Source organism: Chelon labrosus (genome assembly GCF_963514085.1).
Source record: "Chelon labrosus genome assembly, chromosome: 2".
NCBI lineage: Eukaryota > Metazoa > Chordata > Actinopteri > Mugiliformes > Mugilidae > Chelon > Chelon labrosus.
In genome coordinates, this window is record NC_140338.1 from 1,137,592 (window position 1) to 1,160,936 (window position 23,345).

Sequence of the window (23,345 nt, forward strand, 5' to 3'; positions counted from 1 at the left end):
ATATATATAAAAGATATAATAAAACAAATGATGTTCAGCAAAGCTAGGGTCAGTGTTGTGGTGACAAATAATCGCTGGCACTAGGATCCTGTAATCTTGACAGACAGCCGGCTGCACCAATCAGAAAGCACGCTCTCATAGGTGCGGACCAATCACACGTCGCGTCTGCTTAGTTGGGCGGGAACATAGCGGAAGCAACGGGCTGGCTCAGCAGCCATTGATGCTCTTTATCTCCAGGACGAAGCGACGTTAATTCCTGTGTATCTCGGTGTATCAACGCTCAGTAACGATGGTGTCTCACTCTCTAGCTCTGCCGATGATCTGTTTCACCACGTTGTGGGCTCTGGTGGGAGTCGTGGCTCCGTTTCTAGTGCCCAAAGGACCAAACCGGGGGTAGGTGGCGTAGCCTACGTCATGTGATCACAATTAACGCGTTTCCTTTTATTCGCTGCACGGACGTTTAAATTTAGATAGTCATGTATGTACGAGATGTTACAGTATTCACTATTTTGTGTATTTAAATGAGTTGCATATGTAGAAATGCATGAGCTCATCACCTTACCCCTGCTCATGTGATGGAGGCCCTGCGTCCACCATCATCCCTCCTTCCATCCATCCATCCCTCCATCCCTCCATCCATCCATCCTTCCATCCATCCATCCATCCATCCAGACTGAGGTTAAATGGTCAAATCAACAGAGGGAGGCATAAAAAAGACCAAACCTTATGTGCAAAGTTGGTGTATTTAAATAGTCCCTTGTTTCTGCAAAACAAATATTATTTTAATATAACATGGACACTAGTAAAACTGTTATATCAGACTATATAGTAGCAGTAAAGTGGCTCCAGAGTACATTTACTACGGTGGTTACAGATCTGACAAATACTTTCACATTTGTAAAACATTACTCTAAAACCTTATACTCTGATCAGCCACAACATTATGACCATCTTGTGACAGTTCAATGTTCTGCTGGGAAACTTCTGGACCTGGCATTCATTGGTGTGGATGTTACTTAGACATGTAGCACCCACCTAGACCAGACCAGGCACCCCCACCCCATAGCAATGACACTCCTTGATGGCAGCAGCCATCCCCAGCAGGATGCAGCCTGACACAGACACACACACAAAAACACTTTAGGAACAACTAAAAAAAAAAAAAACATGAAGAACAGCACAAGGTGTTGACCTGGCCTCCAAATTCACTAGATCCCAAACTGATCAAGTATCTGTGGGATGCCCTGGACCCCCTCAGAAGGCCCATGTGGTGGTGGTGGTGCCTGGTCGGTGTACAGCCCACACACTGAAGATATAACTGCTGTGACATATCGGTGTCATCTCACACTATGTCACCAAACACAACCATATAATCTGGTGCATTTGTGCTTTAATCTGTCAGACGTGCACTTTACTTTCCAGTTTATTAGGTACGCTAGTGAAAATGAATGCATTTAATATAATAATCCAGTTGCCAACTTTTTCATTAACTGAACAGGAGAACAGCCATAAAGGGGATTTACTGACAGACTATTATATTAAAATGTATTTCACTAATGAATTGGTGAGAACAGTAACCCTCATACGTGTACGTGATGATTTCTAAAAGAGAAACTGCTAATCCTAGCATAGATAGTAATATTGTGTGTAACTGTCTCCTCTTGTCTCTTCAACAGTGTGATTGTCACCAGTCTCATCCTCACAGCCGTCTGCTGCTACTTGTTGTAAGTACTAACTCACTCTCTTCTTCTTCTTCTTCTTTGGTGTGTTTGAAGTTGCTGTCGTGTTGACTCTGCAGTATTAACCTGCTGCTTGGTTACACCTGCAAACAGGTGCTTTCAGACCCTGCATCAACATCCAACATCTGTTTACACCTGGTTGGTTCGTAAAATATCAGAACCATGAACAGCTGTTTGTTGTGTGTGTGTCATGACTTGGGGAGATGATAGATTATTGTGGAACAAGCGGTGAAGTCTCTCTCTCTCTTTTAGAGAGAGGTGAAATTATTGTTTACTTGTTTATCTCCATCCTGACGTTCATTATTTTAAAGACCTGCACTTTAATTTAATCTCTGTACTGTTGAAGCAGAGACAGAAATATCTTGGGTGATGAAGGTAAATAAAGACACTGGTGATTATTGAGGAACTACACTCAGCTCCTTACATCAATATGAACACATCAATAATACTGATACGGTTTTAAACAACAGAACAGTGTACTCATGTTAAATCATGTTAATATTTTATGGTTGTTTAGGTTTATTTATTATTTAGTTAGTTGACAGTTAAAAATAATATAAAACTCATTAGTAAAGAACAGACATCACTTATCAAGTTTATTTCCGCATAAATTAGGCAAAACTCCAATTACCGTTGAGTAGGTGGTCTTTAATGTGACCCAGGACTCAGATGTGTCCCAGACCACCTCCACATGTAGTCAGAGATGGGACCACTGATTGTGTCCTCCATGTGTCCTGGGTCCTGGGTTCACACCTGATCTCTAAGTTGGACATTTGTGAACAGATTGCACAGGATGGATGTTACTGTACAATCTGAACGGGGAGTAAAGCACATTCTGTTCAAACCATGGTTCGGTTCATTTGTCATAGTGTTCTTCACTGTAAGACTGGTGGTTGAATACCTGTAACTATATTATATACACGGTTAAAACGTAGGTAAGAGAACATGCTGCTGATAGAGCAGGACGAGGCAGGTAGGTTATTACAGCAATTAAAACTTCCAAAAACTTAAAGTGGACATGCATGAAGCACATGACCAGGTGGATCTTAAGAACGGAAATCTAAATGTACTGAAACAAGATATTATTCAGGATGAGATTAAAACAACCTTCAAAGCTCAAGGCTATCAGCAAAGAATAAAAGACGACAGCTTCACTAAAGTGACTCAAAGAAACCTCAGAGAGAACGTGACAAACCTGAGAAATCATCCTAAAATCAACATTACGATAAAAAACTCCTCTGATAGATTTTAGGTTACTAATCAGATGAAGTGATGAATAAACATGAAGCGAGTAGGTGAGGTAGCAGGTGCTCACAGGATTATCGTTCCTCCACTAGAGGGAGTCCCAACTCCTCCAGTGGGATACCTCCACCAGCTAACACAGGCAACGGTTGAGTCTTTAAAACAGGTTTTTCACCGAGTTCACTTTAGTTTGAAGAAGAAATATTTGGATGAGTTAAGAGGAGCTTGAATAGAGTTATAGGAATAAAGACTGCGTATGTAATGTTGATGAATAGACTGACTTTAGAGCTCAGAATTTATGGCAAACATTCATTCATCTTCTCTAACCTCTTGTCCTCTGGAGGGTCATGGGGGGGGGGGGCGCTGGAGCCTATCCCAGCTGTCATTGGTCTAGAGGGGGGGTCCACCCTGGACAGGTCTCCAGTCTATCCCAGGGCTAACACAGAGAGACAGAATCACCAATGAACCTAACCAGCATGTCTTTGGACGGAGGGAGGAAGCTGGAGAACCTGGAGAGAACCCACGCAGACACAGGGAGAACATGCAGACTACACACAGAAAGGAACCAGTCGGCCTGAATTAGAACCCAGAACCTTCTGGTGGCTGTGAGGAATCAGTGCTAACCATCACACCACTGAGCCGTCATGCTTAGCAAACAGTTAAACCACAGTCATACGTTTTCTGCTTCATAGTTCCGTATTATTTAAATCCTGTGAGTCTTTACTTAGAACCATAGATACATACATTACAACCTGAGCCTATACTATAAAGATACATAGATGTCTGTTATGAGATCTTTTAGTGTTCTGTCCTTTTAGCTGTTAACTGACTAAATAATGAATAAATCTGAAGAACTAATTAAATTACATATCGACCCTGTGGTTAAATATAGATGTGATCATGTTGACTGAAACGTCATCTGCCTTTAATAGTGGTTGTGTGTGGTTTTTTCTTTCTGAATTAATTAAATCTGCCCCCCCCCCCCCCCCCCCCTCGAGTAGGTGGTCTTTAATGTGTCCCAGACCACCTCCACATGTGGACTGAGACCAGATCACTCAAATGCGTCCTCAGCCTTGCTCTGGGGGTTTCAGACCAGATGTTGTAAAGCACCTTGAGATGATTTGTATTGTTATTGACGCTAAATAAATAAAATTGAATTGAATGGAGACTGTGAACATCAGTTCTCTACTCTGATTCACACCTGAGTCCAGTGGGACTGAAGAACTAGTGGGACAGGATCCTAAAGCTGCTAAACTGTTTAGTTTAAACCATCTCATTGATTTTACACTAAACATTTCTTTTCTTTTTTTGTTCCTGAATCAGAAATTGGTCTTGGATGCTTCCTAGATTCTATTTCATGCCTCCTGACCACCAGAGACAGAAATGAGAATTTCATGAGAATAAATCCATAGACTCCAGATTTCAGACTCTGGTCTAATGTGAAACACGGACAGATTTAACGTATGAACTCGTCTGGAGAGGCCTTATATTTGCTCCCACACTATTACTTTTGATTTCCGAGCACTAGTTAAACTTATTTGAGTGTGAACATGTTGCTGATCTGTTTATTTGTGTCTTTGCATTAAAGGCTGAGATAACAGGAATGTCAATAAATTACACAACCTGCTGTGAATAAGACCCCGGCTGAAGAAGCTTAAGAATGTGTGTGTGCCTGTGTACTAACATGAGATCACCATGGTGACAATCCCTCTTTTCTCCCCCTCTCTCTCTCTCTTTGCTCAGTTGGCTAATAGCCATTCTGGCCCAGACCAACCCTCTGTTCGGCCCACAGCTGAAGAATGAAACTATATGGTATCTGTGCTACTTCTGGGAATAAACAGGGTGAGTTCATCGGAGCAACGCTACAACACAGATTCAATGAAAGACGAAGATATGACGTCTTACACTTGTTGCTACACGTCGGGCAAGACACGCTACATGAATGTTGAACAGGCTTCAACTGTTTTTGTTGCTCTCCATTGATGTCGTATATTTACAGTCAATACCATGGACTGTGTACAGATGGACTGAGGAACAGCTCCTCTAAATCGAGTAGAGCTCCCCTTGGTGTCTGGCTGCAGTATAGGTCATAAGCTCCACCCCCTCCATGTTAGTGGGCGGGACTTGTACCAAACTAAAACACTAAAATACACATCAAATATCAGGACCATGGGAGTTGTAAAAACAATTTATTAAACTAGTCCAGTGTCTAATCCATCATGTCCTTGTAACAGGTGGAGGTAGAGCAGAGCGTAGTATTAATTAAACTAAAACATGAGTGAGTCTGGAGGAAGTGTGGGCGGGGCATCAATATCACGGCTCCACGTGGCTCCGCCCTCAGACCGTACTGATCAGACTCTGGATCCAAACTCACAAGATGGCGCCGCCCGTATCCCCGGGAACATAGAGTCAGTTTGACCAATGAGAGGAAGAGGAGACGTGGTGTCCATATTTATATACAGTCTATGGTCAATACCCACAAAAACCTGGTTGATGGCATCACCTAGTGTCTGAGTGACACACCAGCAGCAACAGTTTTGCTGGTAGGGATGTCCCGGTCGATATCAGGGCCAATCCAATAATTTTTAAAATGATAGAATCAGGATCAGGCTTTAGCTGAGCCCATTTTTTGTAGTTATGTATTTTAGGTCTGCCATAAAACAAAACCACGTCCCTGTAGTGTCAAAGCATCTTCTTCCTCTTCTGGTTTAATGGTGATTAGCTAGCATCCAAGTTTAAAAGCAAAGTTTCCTGGAGGAGAAACATCTTCCAGAGAGGGTTAGGGAGTTTATGGCAGCGTTGGATGACCAGAACATTTCTGGAGTAGAGAGTCCACTCTAGGAGAAGACAAGGAAGACAAGGACAGACTTTAGGAAGCTACAAGGGACCAACTCTAGGAGAAGACAAGGAAGACAAGGACAGACTTTAGGAAGACACAGGAGACCAACTCTAGGAGAAGACAAGGAAGACAAGGACAGACTTTAGGAAGACACAGGAGACCAACTCTAGGAGAAGACAAGGAAGACAAGGACAGACTTTAGGAAGCTACAGGAGACCAACTCTAGGAGAAGACAAGGACAGACTTTAGGACGCTACAGGAGACATTTAGGATCAGAGAGGGACTTGTATCGGCCCAGAACGCAGCATTAAATGACCGGGATGATCGGGGAACATCTCTAGTTGCTGGCAACGCTGACAAAGCTCATGACTCATAGTGTGAACACACCATTACTGGTACAACCTGTTAGCTGAGGCTAAATAAAATGGATAAAAGACTAAATATGGTAAATACTGTAAATTTACTAAAGTCGTATCCGTCTCTGCTGAGTCCCAGAACATTATCCACAAAACCAAATCTAATTTTCTTTATTTTCCTGAATGATTTGTCACCAACTAGTAGTGAATAATTTCATCCAGTAACAGACACTTAGTCGTCCGTCTGATTGGTCCTCTGAAGTCCTGACTTCCTGTGTTTCCTCCACTGCACCTACACTTGGAGACTGGACATTGTTCAGCAAGTCTACACGTTTTCAACATTTTTCCGTGGGGATGGACTCCTGCACTGTATTGCTATTTTCTTACTAACCTAGCAACAGTAACATGGGATGTCAGGACTCGACATCAGTCAGATCAATCAGAAGGACAAACAAAGGGTCAGTTTAATAAAAAGGAGATATCTGTAGTTTTTGTTGGGGCTTAGTATCTACGCTACAAACTATTTTAATCAGTCATGAAAGAGATGAGAGCATCTAAACTAATATTGTCATGGCCTCCAGAGAGATTTGTGGTATTTCCACAATCTTGCATATGTCTTCTGTCTTGTAGCTTCCCTTACACTTGGACTAATGCTGCGTTCCAGAAAACTGGGAGGTCTGAAATTTCCATCCTCCTACTAGGAAAAGTGATCTGGAACGACACTTGAAGCTGGAGGTTCTTCTAGTGAAGTCGGGGCAAATCGATCTACCCCGACTTCACTGAGACGTCCCAGAACAATGGTTAAAACATCATTTACTAGACTATAAAATGCATTAATCTGTTATTTTGGTCATACTAGATATCATCATATTACACAACATGACTTTAGTGTGAGGATATGTGGCTATAATCTGTAGTCTAACGTTAAAAACAAACAAAACCAACAAGGAGGTTTGTTGAGCATCTACCATCGTTAGCTTCCAGCACAGAGAGAAATATTTTACTTATCACTGGCAGGGGTCGCGTTAACCCAATATTTTCCGTTTTTTTTTTTAAATATGACGGAAAAATCTGAAGGCCATCCGTCATTTTGACAGATTGCAATTCACACTCCTGACCACTTGGTGGCGAGTGACCTTATTAATTGACTCTTGTCTCTGATTGCAGTTTGCGGTCCAAACATCGCGGAACTTTTGTCAGTGCACGATTTCCTGGTACACCGATTACACTGATGCACACATCAGAGCTCGGCTAACCATAGACATAGACATATAGACAGTATATATATGTCTATATGTCTATGTCTATGCAGCTAACGGCTACCAAAATGGAATTAGCATACCACCGAAGCACTTCAACCCTACGGTACCGTCTAAGAGCTGTTTATGCTAGCAGTCCCGTTCCATGGACAAGACGTTTTTTTTTTTTGTTGTTTTTTAACCATTTAAAGTCATCACTGTTCTGAAAAAGTACTTAAAATTAATTAAACTTTAAGGAAAATTAAATGCTATTGAATATGTCTTTATTATCATTTTAAAAAATTAAAGTGACGGGTAAAAATAGATTATGACGGGATTTTTATGACCCTGTCAGTCAAAATGACAGACAACGAAAAAGTCTAGCGCAACCTCTGATCACTGGAGGAAAAACCTCAGTTTCTATCATTGTCAGTAACTTCAGAAACAAAACAAATATTATCTTATGGCAGTCGGCCATGTTTGTAGTTTATGTTCAGCTTTGTTCTCCTGGAACGTTTTGAGGTCACGTCTAGTTCACTCCAAGAGGGAATAAAACCAACATCCCAGCTTTTTCTAGAATGCAGCATAATCTTGTGAGTTTTGTCGCAGCGAGATATCAAACAAGAGGAAGCAGGAAATGGTTGTGTGTTATTTATTTAAAATGAATATTGGATCTTTCAAATGAAGATCGACTTGAATAAACCCTTTAACCCTAAAGCTGTGTTTTTAGTCTCCAAATGTATCTGCTACAAAAAACTGTGAAGCCCAACGGATCGACCTTGAGCTGTGTGGATAAAAGACGCGTGGGTGAATTTTGAAACGTCTCTTCATCACCAGGCTTTAGTGACACTAACAGTCAAACCTTTAAATTAGAGAGTAAATACTGAAAATACTAAACTCTGAAGTCACTGCTCCTGACCTGCTCCAGTCTGAATCACATACACTGAATGTTCCAGTCTCTGTGACCTTTGGAGAAATAACAGAGATGGTTCCACGGTGGAAGGGGTCACATTGTGTTTGGTTTATTTTTCATATAAATCAGAATCTTCTGCAGAGACCTTTAGACTCACAACATTTCCTTTTCTCACCAGCTGCTCGCTACCAACACTTTCTGCTCCTTCACTTGCTGTTTGCAAACCTTTTCTCTCTCAGAGCACTGAATATACAAAAATATCACAAAAATATGAGCCGACCTGAATGTTAACAGAGCACACAAACATTATACACAACTGTACTATAACCTCCCCTGTTTCTGTCTTTTCTTCTTTGTCCCAGGACTACGATGTGAGGCCTCTGGTTCATTCCTGTCCTCTGGTTTGCTGGACATTATTCATTAATCACACACATACAGTCTGCAGATGCCATGAATTATTTCTTAAGTTGCAGCCTTATGCAACAACAAAAAAAAAGTCCGTTTTCTTTGAGACCTTTGGTAAAATGTTAAGAACAATGTACAGTATCTGGGATTTAGGATTTATTGAAGATGCAAATCAAAACAAGTGAAACATTATCCTTTAGGAGTAGATATTAATGTCGTGCAATGTGCAATCCTTTAGTTTACAGTTTTGGTTTGGTGCTGTCGTCAACAGGGAACATGATTTTTTTTTTTAAATGTGTTTGTATTTATTTTGGCTGGAGGACACTGATGTAAGCTTGTTGTAATCACCTCAGTGTCCACACTGTCTCCTTATATAACTGTTATTATCTGTGATGTAACGGTGTGTGTGTGTGTGAGTGTGTGTGCGTGGTGTGTGTGTGTGTGTGTGTGAAGAGTTCATTAGCGCCAGTGCTTGGACGTGCAGCCGTGAGAATCTCCTACAAACTGTAAAGTGAAGAGCGATTCCCTCCACTTTAGACCACTCCAGCATGAAACTCCCTCCCACATTCCCCTCATGCTCCACGCCGCGGAGGTCCTCGTTGCCATGGTGATCTCATCACCCAATTCAGTCCCTCTCCACTCGACCCCCTTTTTTTTTTTGTTTCTGATGAGATCCGTGCGCGTTCTCTACTGTAGGTTGTACTGTAAGGGATCCTCTGTCCACCATATTCCCCAGTTATTCTCTTTTATGCTTTAGTGGCTGTTTGATTCTTCGCCAGCAACCGTCAAGTAGCAGTGGCAGATTTCTGCCTTTGAATAGATTCCTTAACGGGAATAAAAAGCAACGATGAAGTACAGAAGATTAATACCTCTTGATATTTAATCAAAGGCCAACAATGCCACTCGAAGCTGAGATCAGTCCGACATGCTGGCAGTAATAATTAAACAAATAAGAAAATGTGCAGAGGCTTCAGTGGCAGTAATTTGAGCCTGTACACGTTCATTCATGTTTGGATCCGTAACAGATCAGGATTATTTCATTTCATTCTGCTGCAACACAACATTGACTCTATGAGATTATCAGCTGGCTCAGTCTGACCACACGGCCCTTCTTATCCCCACCTCTACTACTTTCCTCTTTATTTTTTATTTTGTATAAGATGCAGGTCTCATCCTGATGCTTTAAGACACTCATCTGCCAGCCACCACCACAACTACACCCGTCCTCTCCACTCCCCATCCCCAACCTTTAATTCCTTCCTTCCTTTCCTCTCACCTTCCCCGCCCCCCTCTCTGAAATCACTTTGCTTCAGCCAAAAAGAATCAAAATCAAAATACAGCTACTTTTTAGAAAGACCAAATTGCGTTGTATCTCTAACCCCCCCCACCCCCCAGCCCTTTTCTGTACTAGTTGTGGTGGTGGCATGCGTCTAAAAGTAGAAACACAATAGTGCGCTGTATCGTGGTTTAGTCAAGCGATCGTACCTGATTACACCAACACGACTCTGCTCCAGTCAGGTTTCACTCAGAGGTTGTAAACATGAACTCAGAGCCCAGATATTAAGAGTTTTATGTTGGTGTTGGCAGCGTCCAAACAAATCTGATACCCACTCTGTAACTTTAGCTCAGCTGACAGCGCGTGAAGATCACATTTTCAGTCCCACCCGTCATGAAACGTGCCGGCGTTGGCTTAGCAGGAGGACAGAGCCTCACTTTCACTGTCTGTGAATCATCGGACACCAGATGGCGTTATTCTCACCCGGCCGAACGAACCGGGAGACCGTCAAGACTTCAGATTAAACCCCCCCACCCCCCGCCCCGTCTAAACGTGCCCAGTGTGAACACATCCCAAAAATGTTGTAAAATTCCTTCTGTTAAACGTTCCTGGATGTTATAGATGGAGTCAGACCTTAGTTCATGTGTTAGGAGTCACCATGGTAACACAAATCTAATACAACCATAATTGTTGGCGGCGACCTTGTGTTAGCGTGAAGTAAATGCTTGTATGTGAGTGGCGTTGTATGTGAAGTACCCAATAAAAAGACACGTCTCGTCAAACCCAGCAGCGTGTTTCCTATGATTGATGCCCCGCGCCGACACAACGGACACACCGGACACACCGGACACAACGGACACAACAGACACAACGGACACAACAGACACACCGACACACCGACACACCGGACACAACCGACACACCGACACAACGGACACAACAGACACACCGACACACCGACACAATGGACACACCGGACACACCGACACACCGACACAACGGACACAACAGACACACCGACACACCGACACAATGGACACACCGGACACACCGACACAACAGACACACCGACACAACGGACACACCGACCGACCGAGACAAATGAGCTCAAACGGATGAAATGACACTTTACTCAAGGCTCTAGCATCTCTGGGAGACCTTCACAAACACATTTACCGTTGAAACGCCCGCGTTCTGTTCTTTCTAAACATCAGAGGAATGTGTCCGGTTTACTTTGACGTTAATTATGTCACTTCAGCTTCTATCTGAGCTTGTGCAACAGAGGAAAGTTGTGTTGAGCTGCTCAGACCTCTGCTGGTGACGGGCCTTTAGCTGTAGGGTTGAGACAGTTTGATCGAGTTACCTTGGCGATCAAGGACAAGACCGGCTCCCTCGTGGGAGATTCGTACAATGCCACGCTGAGGCAGGCCTGTGTGATTCATCCTGAGCTCCAGTCGTCTATCAGGTGCAAGGTTTTTTGCCAGAGGAACCTGCAGTGTTTTACAATCAGGACCTCCAAACCTAATTCTGGATTCATGCTCCCTTGTCACATTAAGGAACTAAAGAAGTTTAATAAATGGAAATTGAAAGCTAAGACACATTTGCATACTCATAAATAAGATGATTAGTCCTCTTACTCCTGGACTGAAGCAGAAAAAAAGGATGAATACTTTCTCCTCACAGTCATAATATACATCTCAATATGAACCACATTTTTAAACTCGTGAGCAGACTATGAACAGAACTAATTAGGACATGTTAAGAAATAATTTGCAAATAGAATCACGTAGAATCTCCAAAACCAGCTGTAGTTCTGGACCAGTGCCACCTACAGGAAAGAAAAATAAGAATAAGAAATAAGTTAAGATGTTTTTATTTTGTTCATATGAATATTTGAAAGAATCCACATTAAGTTAGGTTCATGCTTTAATACAGTGTGTTGGTCTTCACCTTGGTTGGGCCCAGATGGGTTTACAGATCTACTTTCAGACCCATTAAGGCCCCACTTATAAACATGTTTGATATTTAGGATTTAAAATCTGTATGATTAGCACTTCCTTAACACCCAGTGAGAGGAATTAGTCCACAAGGACACTGAGCAGCTGATGGTGGTGTAACCCTCAGGCTAACGTTAGCGAGCATACGACTGTCGACCGATATTAAACCCTTTTATTTCTTTTATCTTTTTCCTTTTATAATTGTTCCTGTTGTTGCTCTGGCAGAAAAAAAAATGTGTGTGTGTATTCTATGAGTTAGTAAATATAGATTATAGAGGTTATGATTCATTTAATGGTGTCAGTGAAGGTGTGAGGTTCCACATATTACATATTAAGACGACATTTTAGTCTTTTAAATGACCTGTTTAGGTAAATTGTGGAAAGCATAATGTAGATTCCAGATTGAGGTAAATGACCATACCTTCTGTGAAGTACATATTCATGTTCTGTTTCAACATCAGTAAAGAGAAAGTCAATCCATGAAATCGGCCATTTTGGAAATAGCCACCAAAAGCCTGCTACTGACAGCAGAGCATGGATAGATCCACCAGGGAGCAGATGACCACGCCAAACTGTATGAAACAGGTCTCAGAAACCGATCTGTCAAATATGATAACGTTAGAGTGGCTGAATCCAGCTATTAAATGACCATGAGTAACATAAACCTGTCAACAAGCAGCCATGGATTAAATGACCAGTTACTGTAAATGTAGTTCTAACAATGATAAACACAGTGAAGCTTAAAGGTTGCACCACTAAGAACTTTCTACATTTCTGCATAAAAACTAGTTTTACTTCAGAACCTCATCCCGTCTGACTAACACACTGTTGACTGGTATTAAACCTGTTCTCTTAGTCATCGAAGAGAAATAATGGAAAATTAAATTGCTTGATCACGTTCTGTGTCGCTCTGTGTTCATAAATCTGTTGGCGTCTGGAAAAACATCCCAACTTCCATTTAGTGTTTTAAAGGAACAACATAAAACTGATCTACCACAGGGTCCTGTTACAGAAATACACCTCCCAGCCCAGTGGTGGCAGCACTGAGCAGCTGAGCTCTTTATTAACGTACGCTCACCTTTCATTCTTATTTTCCTTCAATGTGCACATATATTAACCGTTATTCAATCAATACAGAGAGCCCTACATGATCATAATCTATACATTAGACTGCAGCAATTTATTATTAATCCACAACAGGACATTTTTTTTATCCTATTTGAGACTAAACCGTTACTGAGGTAAAGAGTTCAGACACTAAATTACAACATAACATATTGCATGTGTGCAACTAAGAGAAAATGGAGCACTAATGTTCCTGAATTATAAATGCTGCTCTTATTTAATCAGTAACCACCGTGAGATCACTGTGCTGCTCAGTTATTCATTTATTTGAAGCTTGTTAATATTTCTCATCTTAATGAGTAAACCATCCGTTATATATACTCGAGATAAATATTACTACCAGATACTGTACCAAAAAAGGCAGTACTGCATGTCTGTTAAACGTAATGCAGTCTATCCTTGGCCTATATTTCAGTTTGAACAGATTAATGCCAAATGAATACACATTACTTAAGTGCACACTAAGCAACACTAAGCAGCCCACAGGCCGACACATATGGGCTTTAACTGACAGCCACAGATAAACACAAACACCCCACAGCTTATCCTCTGTAATATTCATAAAATGCACCATGACAACCTACTTTCCACTGAGAGAACATTAACATTTAACAATCTTAATTATGCAACACAGCAGTATGAGCTGACCTATATAACACTGTCTGCACTATGGATGGATTTCCTCTCATCACCACGGAGCAGATGCAAAAGTTTGCTGATCTATGTTTTCATCCGTCTACGCTCTGCCAGCGCCATTAGAGCAATTAGAGAAGCTAAAGCAGATCCCAGTATACAGTTACATGATGAATAACACTTTGTAGCCTGACACATGAAATAAAAGGTTGATTCTTTCAACTGACGTGGTTATAGAATAAAAAATGGCAACGGCAAATTAGTGACCACAGTTATTGTGGACCTTTTTATTATTTGGCCATTTGGTAGGAAAACAGTTTCTTTCCTTCCTCATGCAACGATGGACTGATAAATAAATATTTGCATACTTGGTAAATATTGGTAAATATATATTTTGCTAGTAATTCAGTTGTGTTAGTGAAAACAAACATGAACTGCCTAGTGAACCTCTGCAATATTATATTGCAATATTTTTAAAACTCCATTAATATTGAATAAATGAATAAAAATGTAAAGACGACATTTCAATCTTTTAAATAGCTGCTTTAATTTAATTAAAAGAATATGCAAAATTAAAAACAGAAAAGTTGTCACTGTGGCAGGCATAATGCATATCTATATCTATATATACACTATATTACCAAAAGTATTCGCTCACCTGCCTTTACTCATTCTATGAACTGAAGTGCCATCCCATTCCTAACTCATAGAATTCAATATGATGTCGGTCCACCTTTTGCAGCTATTACAGCTTCAACTCTTCTGGGAAGACTGTCCACAAGGTTGAGGAGAGTGTTTATAGGAATTTTTGACCATTCTTCCAAAAGCGCATTGGTGAGGTCACACACTGATGTTGGTCGAGAAGGCCTGGCTCTCAGTCTCCGCTCTAATTCATCCCAAAGGTGTTCTATCGGGTTCAGGTCAGGACTCTGTGCAGGCCAGTCAAGTTCATCCACACCAGACTCTGTCATCCACGTCTTTATGGACCTTGCTTTGTGCACTGGTGCACAGTCATGTTGGAAGAGGAAGGGGCCCGCTCCAAACTGTTCCCACAAGGTTGGGAGCATGGAATTGTCCAAAATGTTTTGGTATCCTGAAGCATTCAATGTTCCTTTCACTGGAACTAAGGGGCCAAGCCCAGCTCCTGAAAAACAACCCCATACCATAATTCCTCCTCCACCAAATTTCACAGTTGGCACAATGCAATCTGAAATGTACCGTTCTCCTGGCAACCTCCAAACCCAGACTCGTCCATCAGATTGCCAGATGGTAAAGCGTGATTCATCACTCCAGAGAACGCGTCTCCACTGCTCTAGAGGCCAGTGGCGGCGTGCTTTACACCATTGCATCCGACGCCTTGCATTGCACTTGGTGATGTGTGGCTTGGCTGCAGCTGCTCGGCCATGGAAACCCATTCCATGAAGCTCTCTGCGTACTGTACTTGGGCTAATCTGAAGGTCACATGAAGTTTGTAGCTCTGTAGCAATTGACTGTGCAGAAAGTCGGCGACCTCTTTGCACTATGCGCTTCAGCATCCGCTGACCCCTCTCCGTCACTTTACGTGGCCTACCACTTCGTGGCTGAGTTGCTGTTTTTCCCAAACGCTTCCATTTTGTTATAATAGAGCTGACAGTTGACTGTGGAATATTTAGGAGCGAGGAAATTTCACGACTGGATTTGTTGCACAAGTGGCATCCTATGACAGTTCCACGCTGGAATTCACTGAGCTCCTGAGAGCGGCCCATTCTTTCACAAATGTCTTGTTTCACAGTCTGCATGCCTGAGTGCTTGAAGTTATACACCTGGGGCCAGGCCAAGTGATTAGAACACCTGATTCTGATCATTTGAATGGGTGAGCGAATACTTTTGGTAATATAGTGTATATAGCTAGATAGATAGATAGATAGATAGATAGATAGATATACAAGCTGTATCATATTTGATACGCTACTTTTGAAAACAATTTTACTTAATTTAGAAAAATTATTTTTATATTTTTAATTTGCTTCATTAAATAAATAAACAAACATTGTTAAAAACATAAATTATATTCTTAATGTAACAATTTCAAAATTTTCAAAGATTTACCTGCAGAAAACTGGAACGTCAATAAAAGCAGCCATTTTGGAAATGGCTGCCAAAAGCTTCTGCCTGCAGAGCATGGATACATCCACCAGGGGGTGTGTGACAAATATCACGTTGTATAGACCTTTTTATGACCTATGTCTAGACTATGTCACGTTGGTTAGCTGGAGGCGAAGCAGCTAGCGTTATGAAAATGTCATCTTTCTGTGTTTTAGGGAGCCAGAATCAGAGGAGCACGGTTAATAGCTCCAAAACTGAATATTCATCGCACACCAGCTGCCACTCTGAGTCAAAAAGATCGTAGAATAAAATGAGAGGATTTGACCGAGGCGATCATCAGGAATGCTAATGTGTGCCTTCACAAAATAGCATTTGCTAGCTCCCAATAGAAAGTTAGCTAACGTTAGAATAATGAGCTACGCTGATACTTTGATAGCAAGCTTAAACATAACACAGCTAACAACATATTGGTTTTACATTAGCCTATTAGCCATTAGCCTGTGTAACAGCTTTCATTAGCATATCCATTAGCCTATATAACTACCTCATATATAACACGTAGTTAACTTTATAGTTGATAAACAGTCGATGTAGGTTACTTACCCAGCCATGCTAGTGCTGTTAGCTGTCAAGGCTTAGCTGTTGGTTTGGTTCACAATGAAGCTAGCTACGCAGAACTTCAGCTAGCACAACACAAAACTCATATGTTAAATCTTTGCAAGTTAAGTCTTGTTCATGACGATCAGGACATAGTTTAAGGCATCTAAGGATTTATGTGTCCTTGTTCTCTCTTTAGTGTACACGCTTGGTTTCTCTATCAAGTGTCCGACTGTTGCTCGGTAGCTAATCCTGTCAGATCCTACATCCATTGTGTTATTGGGCCTTTCTGGTCCCGTCTGTCAGTGTTAACACTCTTGGTCCTGGGGAATGAGTGACCGTACATATTCAGATTAAAAAATAATAATTCTTACACCACTGTCAAAAGCAAGCCGACAGAAGCGTAGCCTTGTTTTTGACAATGGTGGAAGAATTATTAATTTATTATTTATTGTAATACGTACCATCATCACTCTACAGGACTGTGAGTGTTACTTGAAAGAGTTAACATGGGACCAGACTGACCGACCAGTACTCATTAACACAACGGGTTGAGGATCTGACAGGAACCAGCGGCTACGTCTGGACAGCTAACAGCACTAGCATGGCTGGGTAAGTAGCCTACATCTAATACTGATCAACTATAAGGTTAACTATATACGTGTTATATATGAGATAGTTATATAGGCTAATGGATATGCTAATGGCTGATACAGGCTAATAGTTAATAGGCTAGGGAGCTAGCAAATTCTATTTTGTGAAAGCAGACACAAGCATTTTTGATTTGGTGATCGCCCCGGTCCGATCATTTAGTTTTTATTGTGTTTAACTGTTTCTATGATCTTTCTGAGTCTGACTTGTAGCTGGTGTGTGTTACAGTTTCAGGTTGGAGCTATTAACCGGACTCTGGCTCTCTACCACGCAGCAGGATGACATGATGCTAACAGCAGCTAGCCTTCCTGCTATTCTGCTCTGTGGTTTCTGCCTCCAGCTAACCGCTGTGACGTAGTCGTGACGTAGTCGTGACGTAGTCGTGACGTAGGCCGTAAAGGTGTAGAACAAGTTTTAAATATTAAAATATGATGATTTTACAACTTTAAAGGGTTAAATTAAACTACTATGCGACTGTGAGTGATACACAACCTGCTGTGAAAGAAACAACCATCAACAAACAGTCCGTGTAAATAAGATGAACAGTCACTGTATATGTAGTTTTAACAACAATAGATAAACTCACTGGAATACATCATGAAAGAAGTTACTGGAAACAGCTTCTAATCTAGTTTTTATTTTCAGACCAGTTCAGGAATATTAATTTGTCTAAACTGCATGTTCAAAACATAAACAGTTATCAATAATAAAACAGGAAAATATATTTATTTTCATATGACAACTACCGGCGCCTCTTTGGTGTAAAAACTAAGATGTAAAGAGAAGTTTTGCCATGAAGCAGCTTTGTATTCTGTTTTTAAACTGTAAATAGTTTGAGTTGAGTTTAAGTAGAAGCACCAGAGTCCGCTCCTTTGTTTTAACATGTTGGAGGTGAACTGCTTCCAGCGGGGTCCAGCTCTGAAGCGTCCTGGGACCGAGCCGAGGTCACCAGGTTCGTAGCCTCAGTCCTCCCGGTGTCCTTAAAGACGGGTCGTGAGGCTCCGCCCATCTGACGATGTCGTATCGTACATGTAAACCATATCCGTTTTCACACTGGTTTCACTAGTCAAGTTAGAAAGAGTGACCCGACCGCAAAACCGGAAGTGGGTTGCATTTCATAATAAGATGATGTGTTTCGGTAGGTGATGCCTCGAAACACAGTCAAACAAAAATATACTCAAATAAAAGGCAGTGTAATTATTTATTACCTGGCTAAAGTGCATGTTCATATTCATGTGTGGAGTTAGGATGACAGTTTTTAGCTTCCTTCTCATTATTTACTTTGTTTTAACACAAAATAAATGTGCAATTGTTAAATTTAATCTATTTAAGCCATAAAAATAAACTTATGACCAGTCTCCCATTAAAGCTGCACCATTAATGCATCAAGACAGATGGAAATGTTTTATTAAAATTATTATTAAATTTATTTTAAAAAAATAAAATGTTTTAAAAATAATATTATAGACGTAAGTAAACTATAAAGAATTTTACTACAGTTTTGATTTATTATCTGTTTTAGCTACTACATAGACTTTTACATGTTCTTCATATACTTCATTCATTCATCTTCTGTAACCTCTTGTCCTGTGAAGGGTCATGGTCCACCCTGGGCAGGTCTCCAGTCTATCACAGGGCATTATGTAAACATACAAATGAATAACTATATATGTGTATATAAGGGTATAAGTAATAAATATGAGATATATTGTGTGTATATGTAAATATATGTCTGATATAAAGACTTATATACAAATATATTTAAGGTAAGTATATGAAGATCCTCCCAGCCAGAAGGTTCTGGGTTCTAATCTATGTTCCGACTGGTTCCTTTCTGTGTGTAGTCTGCATGTTCTCCCTGTGTCTGCGTGGGTTCTCTCCAGGTTCTCCAGCTTCCTCCCACCGTCCAAAGACATGCTGGTTAGGTTCATTGGTGATTCTAAATTGGCCGTAGGTGTGAGTGTCTCTCTGTGTTAGCCCTGTGATAGACTGGAGACCTGTCCAGGGTGGACCCCCCCCTCTAGACCAATGACGGCTGGGATAGACTGGAGACCTGTCCAGGGTGGACCCCCCCTCTAGACCAATGACAGCTGGGATAGACTGGAGACCTGTCCAGGGTGGACTCCACCTCTAGACCAATGACAGCTGGGATAGACTGGAGACCTGTCCAGGGTGGACTCCACCTCTAGACCAATGACGGCTGGGATAGACTGGAGACCTGTCCAGGGTGGACCCCCCCTCTAGACCAATGACGGCTGGGATAGACTGGAGACCTGTCCAGGGTGGACCCCCCCTCTAGACCAATGACGGCTGGGATAGACTGGAGACCTGTCCAGGGTGGACCCCCCCTCTAGACCAATGACGGCTGGGACAGACTGGAGACCTGTCCAGGGTGGACCCCCCCTCTAGACCAATGACAGCTGGGATAGACTGGAGACCTGTCCAGGGTGGACCCCCCCTCTAGACCAATGACAGCTGGGACAGACTGGAGACCTGTCCAGGGTGGACCCCCCCTCTAGACCAATGACAGCTGGGATAGGCTCCTGCAGACCCCGCGACCCCCAACAGGAATAAGCGGTTACAGAATGAATGAATGTCATGGTGGCGTACATACTGCAGTAAATAAACTCATATATGGACAGTATCATGTGCAATAACTTATATTAACAGATCCCATATCATCTTATGAGCAACATGTCTAATTGAGGTATTATTTTATTTTATTTTATTTTATTTTGTTCTTAATATTTTAATGAATATCTCTTTAGCTGTTTTCTTTAAACTATTTGCTTCTGCAACATTGCACATTTCTCCACTCCTTCGATAAATCCAGGATTATTTTATCTGTTAAATTAAAAGCTATATTCATGTAGCCTAATGTTTTGAAAAAAATAATACCTGTAACAGCACCAGAAGTCATTATAAATAGATGACTAGTTGATAGTTTTGCATTATTAACGGTTCATATTTTGCACCTCACATCTCAATCAATCCGACTTTTATTCTGAAAGCTCCTCTCCGGAAACGTGACATCGTAATCTCTCACGCTTGACGCTCGCCACGGGATTATTTCTAAACTCAAGTGCCCCCCAATCCTCCGATGAGAGCTGCGACTGTTTGCACAGCTGACACACTTCTCCCGGCACCGATCAGGTCAGTCGCTCCCGGCTCCTTTCTTTACCGTTAACGCGCCGCTCAACCCGGAAACACGTCGCGTAACCAACTACAACAACAACACGGCTGCTACACAGTCACAACTCAGGGACCCACAACTCATCCACACCCTCCTCCATCTCTCTGCTCCTCTCTCGTGCCTCTGTCGTCTCCTCCGTCCAAAATAAAATTAAATAAAAAGGCCTTTTACGCGCAGAGCCGGTACGCAAAGTGCCCCCCTCCCTCCCTCCTCCTCCCGGGGGGGTTAGTTTATGAGCTCCGCGGACAGAAGCGCGTCAGGCTCAGATGGGCTCCTCTTTACAAGCCCGCAACAAAAAGTTTATTTATAAGGGATTTAGCTTCTGTGGAGATGATGCCTGCTTTTATTCTCATCCCTAAAACGGTAGGCTTCTCCACCCGCGAGGGGAGGGAGAGGCATGAGGAGGAGATAGAGGAGGAGGAGGAGGAGGAGGTGGTGGTGGTGGAGGAGAAGGGGGTGTTAAACAGTCCTACAACCGTATTTTCTGTCCCGTTTCTCCGCCATATACAGCAGCTCCACTGTGAACTAACTTCCTGCATGTGGCCGTAGGTTAAACGGGATTTCTGGGCCGAGGAGTCCGTCCACGCTGATCCTCTCCTCCTCCTCCTCTCCTCTCCTCCATGGTGCGGAATAATATCATCAGGAGAGGCCGAGGCCGACATTTTACCCCGGTCCGGAGGAGCCATAACTCGGAGGGGACATCCGAGGACACGCGATAAGGTAAAAGCCCCCTGTCCCAGCCTTTGTTACCGCTGCCTGGATAAATAAATAAAGCGTTTGGTTCAAGTTTGACGACTGGGAAGTGACTGATGAGTCATTTTAATAACAAAAAATAAATAGATGTGGGCTTCTTTGATTAAAAATGGCTACTTTGGCGAGGATTTATAGACATGGTGCAGAACTTGATTTTTAAAAATATTTGAAAGCCTCTTATTTAAAGATTAATCAGAGACAAGATATTTACAATCATCTGTAACATGTTGGATAGAAAGACTTATATCTAGCTCCACTTTCTACCTCTTCCATGGTCACATTTAGTCATTACTGTGTTTTTTCCCCTGAACTTTATTAATTATTGAGTTCTTCGCTGACATGAGCTCCATTTTCACGCCGAGGGGAACTTGCTGTGGCCTGTAGCTGCAGCGCAGACCGGCTGCAGCACCTGCAGGTGGACAAACAGCGGCCAAAGTTGTTCTGTGATTTATTCCTCGGCTCAACTTTAACGTTTAACAAAAAGTCTGAGGCAGCGCGGACAGAAAGCTCCCCGTGCTGCGTGTGTGCGCGCCTGGAGCCCAGACACATGCGCTCAGATCGGCCGTATTAACAATTAATATTGGACATCCGGTGGCAGTGCCAGCTGCGCCCCATTTTTTTTTTTTTTTTTTTATTGTTGTCTGTGCGCTGAAAGGATCCCTGTTGTCTCGGCTGGATACTCTGCGAAAGCGTGGCGGCTGCTCCTGGTAGGAATTTCTGTTCTTATTTATTTAAAGATAAAATAAAATAAAACAAAGTGTAAATGTGTGGAATGTGCAGAAATCTGAGAGAAGGAGGATCCTGGATGTGGAGGCGCAGCTCGGAGGCTCGCCGTGCCATGCGGGACACACACTGCTGGCTGCCACCATGGCACCTTCCCCTCCGTGCTCCGGTTACGTAGCCCGCCGCCGTATCCAGCTGTGCGGCCACACAGCACCGCCGTGCCCCGTCGCTTCGCTCGCATCGATCCCTCCATTGGTTGATTGAGACGTGTTTTATATTTTGGTGTGAGCGCTCACTGGATGGTCGGGGAGCGAGGCGAGGGGCGGCGATCGGGGGGCCACTTTGGCTCTCCATCGTTACGGGAAGCGGAGCTCCAAGGACACGGAGAGGCGGGGGCGCATCCAGGTCGTTCAGGGTGTTTGTTCATTTTAGTGTTTTTGCAGTGATTCACGTGTTTTTATTTAATTAGAAGAGAGAGGGAGAGTCCACGGGCGACACGGAGCTTTGTCCGCCGCCCAGATTTTTGGGGGTTTAATTTGGCAAATTGGCTTCCCAGACAGACTGACAGTCAGACCGTCTCTCCTCCCTGCTCTCTCTCCTCCTCCTCCCCCATGTTTTCGGCCACACTCCCTCCCATCACAACCTCTCTACGGACTCCTGCTCCGCGCACTTTTTCTCCTTCTCCTCGTGCGTAACCTTCATCCATTCATCCCGTCGTCGTTGTCCTCTGTCATTCTCTAGTTTTAATTCGTATTTATTTATTTCTCCTGAAGAGGCCTCCAGCTGCTGAAGGTTCATTGTGTGTCCGGGCTGCTCATGCTCAGTTTGCCTCATGGCCTGCAGGATTACTTGGTCCCACTCTCAGACGTGTTTGGCACATGTTTGGATGAGCAGAAATGTGCGTAATAGTCGCCTGGAATCTTTATTTTACAAAGAAAAAACAGCTTCATGATCATCTTCTTAAAGGAAAACCACCACCATGAGCACTAATGATAAAGTGTAATGACCCACTTTTTATTTATATAGTATTTCCTCATAATTATAGCACGTGACATCTGCCTGCGTCTTATTGTGCTGAAACAAGTAATTAATTATCTGATTAACAGAAAATACTTTACAGGCATTTGGATAATTTTCTTGTTCCAGCTTCTCATTTGTGGTGATTCGCTTCATGTGATAGTAAATTAAATATAAATGCTCGCACAAAACAAGCTCCAAGAGTTTGGACATTTGTAAATGTTCTTTTATTCCTCCATGAATCCACTTTATCACAGATTCTTTTGAGTCTGTGTTACGTAACAAGCTGTTGCATGGATGTGGGCTCATTTTTTATTTTTTTTTATTTTGAATTTTCAGTGCCCACACAGTGTTGAAGATAATTGCTCCAGTGCATTAATAATAGACTAATAGAGGAGTTGGTTCTGAGTGTGCCGTAGCTATATGTGGCTGGAAATGACTGTAATTACAGTCAGGTGGAGAGGACATTTGGTAGCCCTCTGTAAAGTGACTTCAGTGGCCACGGTCTCACCGGCCTGTATGTCACCAGCACACATGCTTGCTGTGTCAGTATGTACGTGGTG

At 42.4% G+C, this 23,345-nt stretch overlaps 2 protein-coding genes across 2 annotated transcripts in view; both read left to right on the forward strand.

The window, feature by feature from the left end:
* Positions 1-289: 289 nt before the first annotated feature.
* Positions 290-9,112, forward strand: atpv0e2 (ATPase H+ transporting V0 subunit e2; the record flags this gene model as incomplete). Its single annotated transcript, XM_084558552.1, has 4 exons — positions 290-393; positions 1,677-1,724; positions 4,725-4,823; positions 8,690-9,112. The coding sequence occupies 3 exons, from the start codon at positions 290-292 to the stop codon at positions 4,816-4,818; spliced, it is 246 nt and encodes an 81-aa protein (XP_084414678.1). The 3' UTR covers positions 4,819-4,823; positions 8,690-9,112.
* An 11,585-nt stretch (positions 9,113-20,697) lies between these two features.
* LOC311505382 (uncharacterized protein) overlaps positions 20,698-23,345 on the forward strand; it is a 33,910-nt gene continuing 31,262 nt past the window's right edge. Inside the window, exon 1 of the mRNA XM_084568929.1 lies at positions 20,698-21,009. The gene's annotated coding sequence lies outside the window, so the exon portion shown is untranslated. The remainder of the gene's footprint in view (positions 21,010-23,345) is intronic.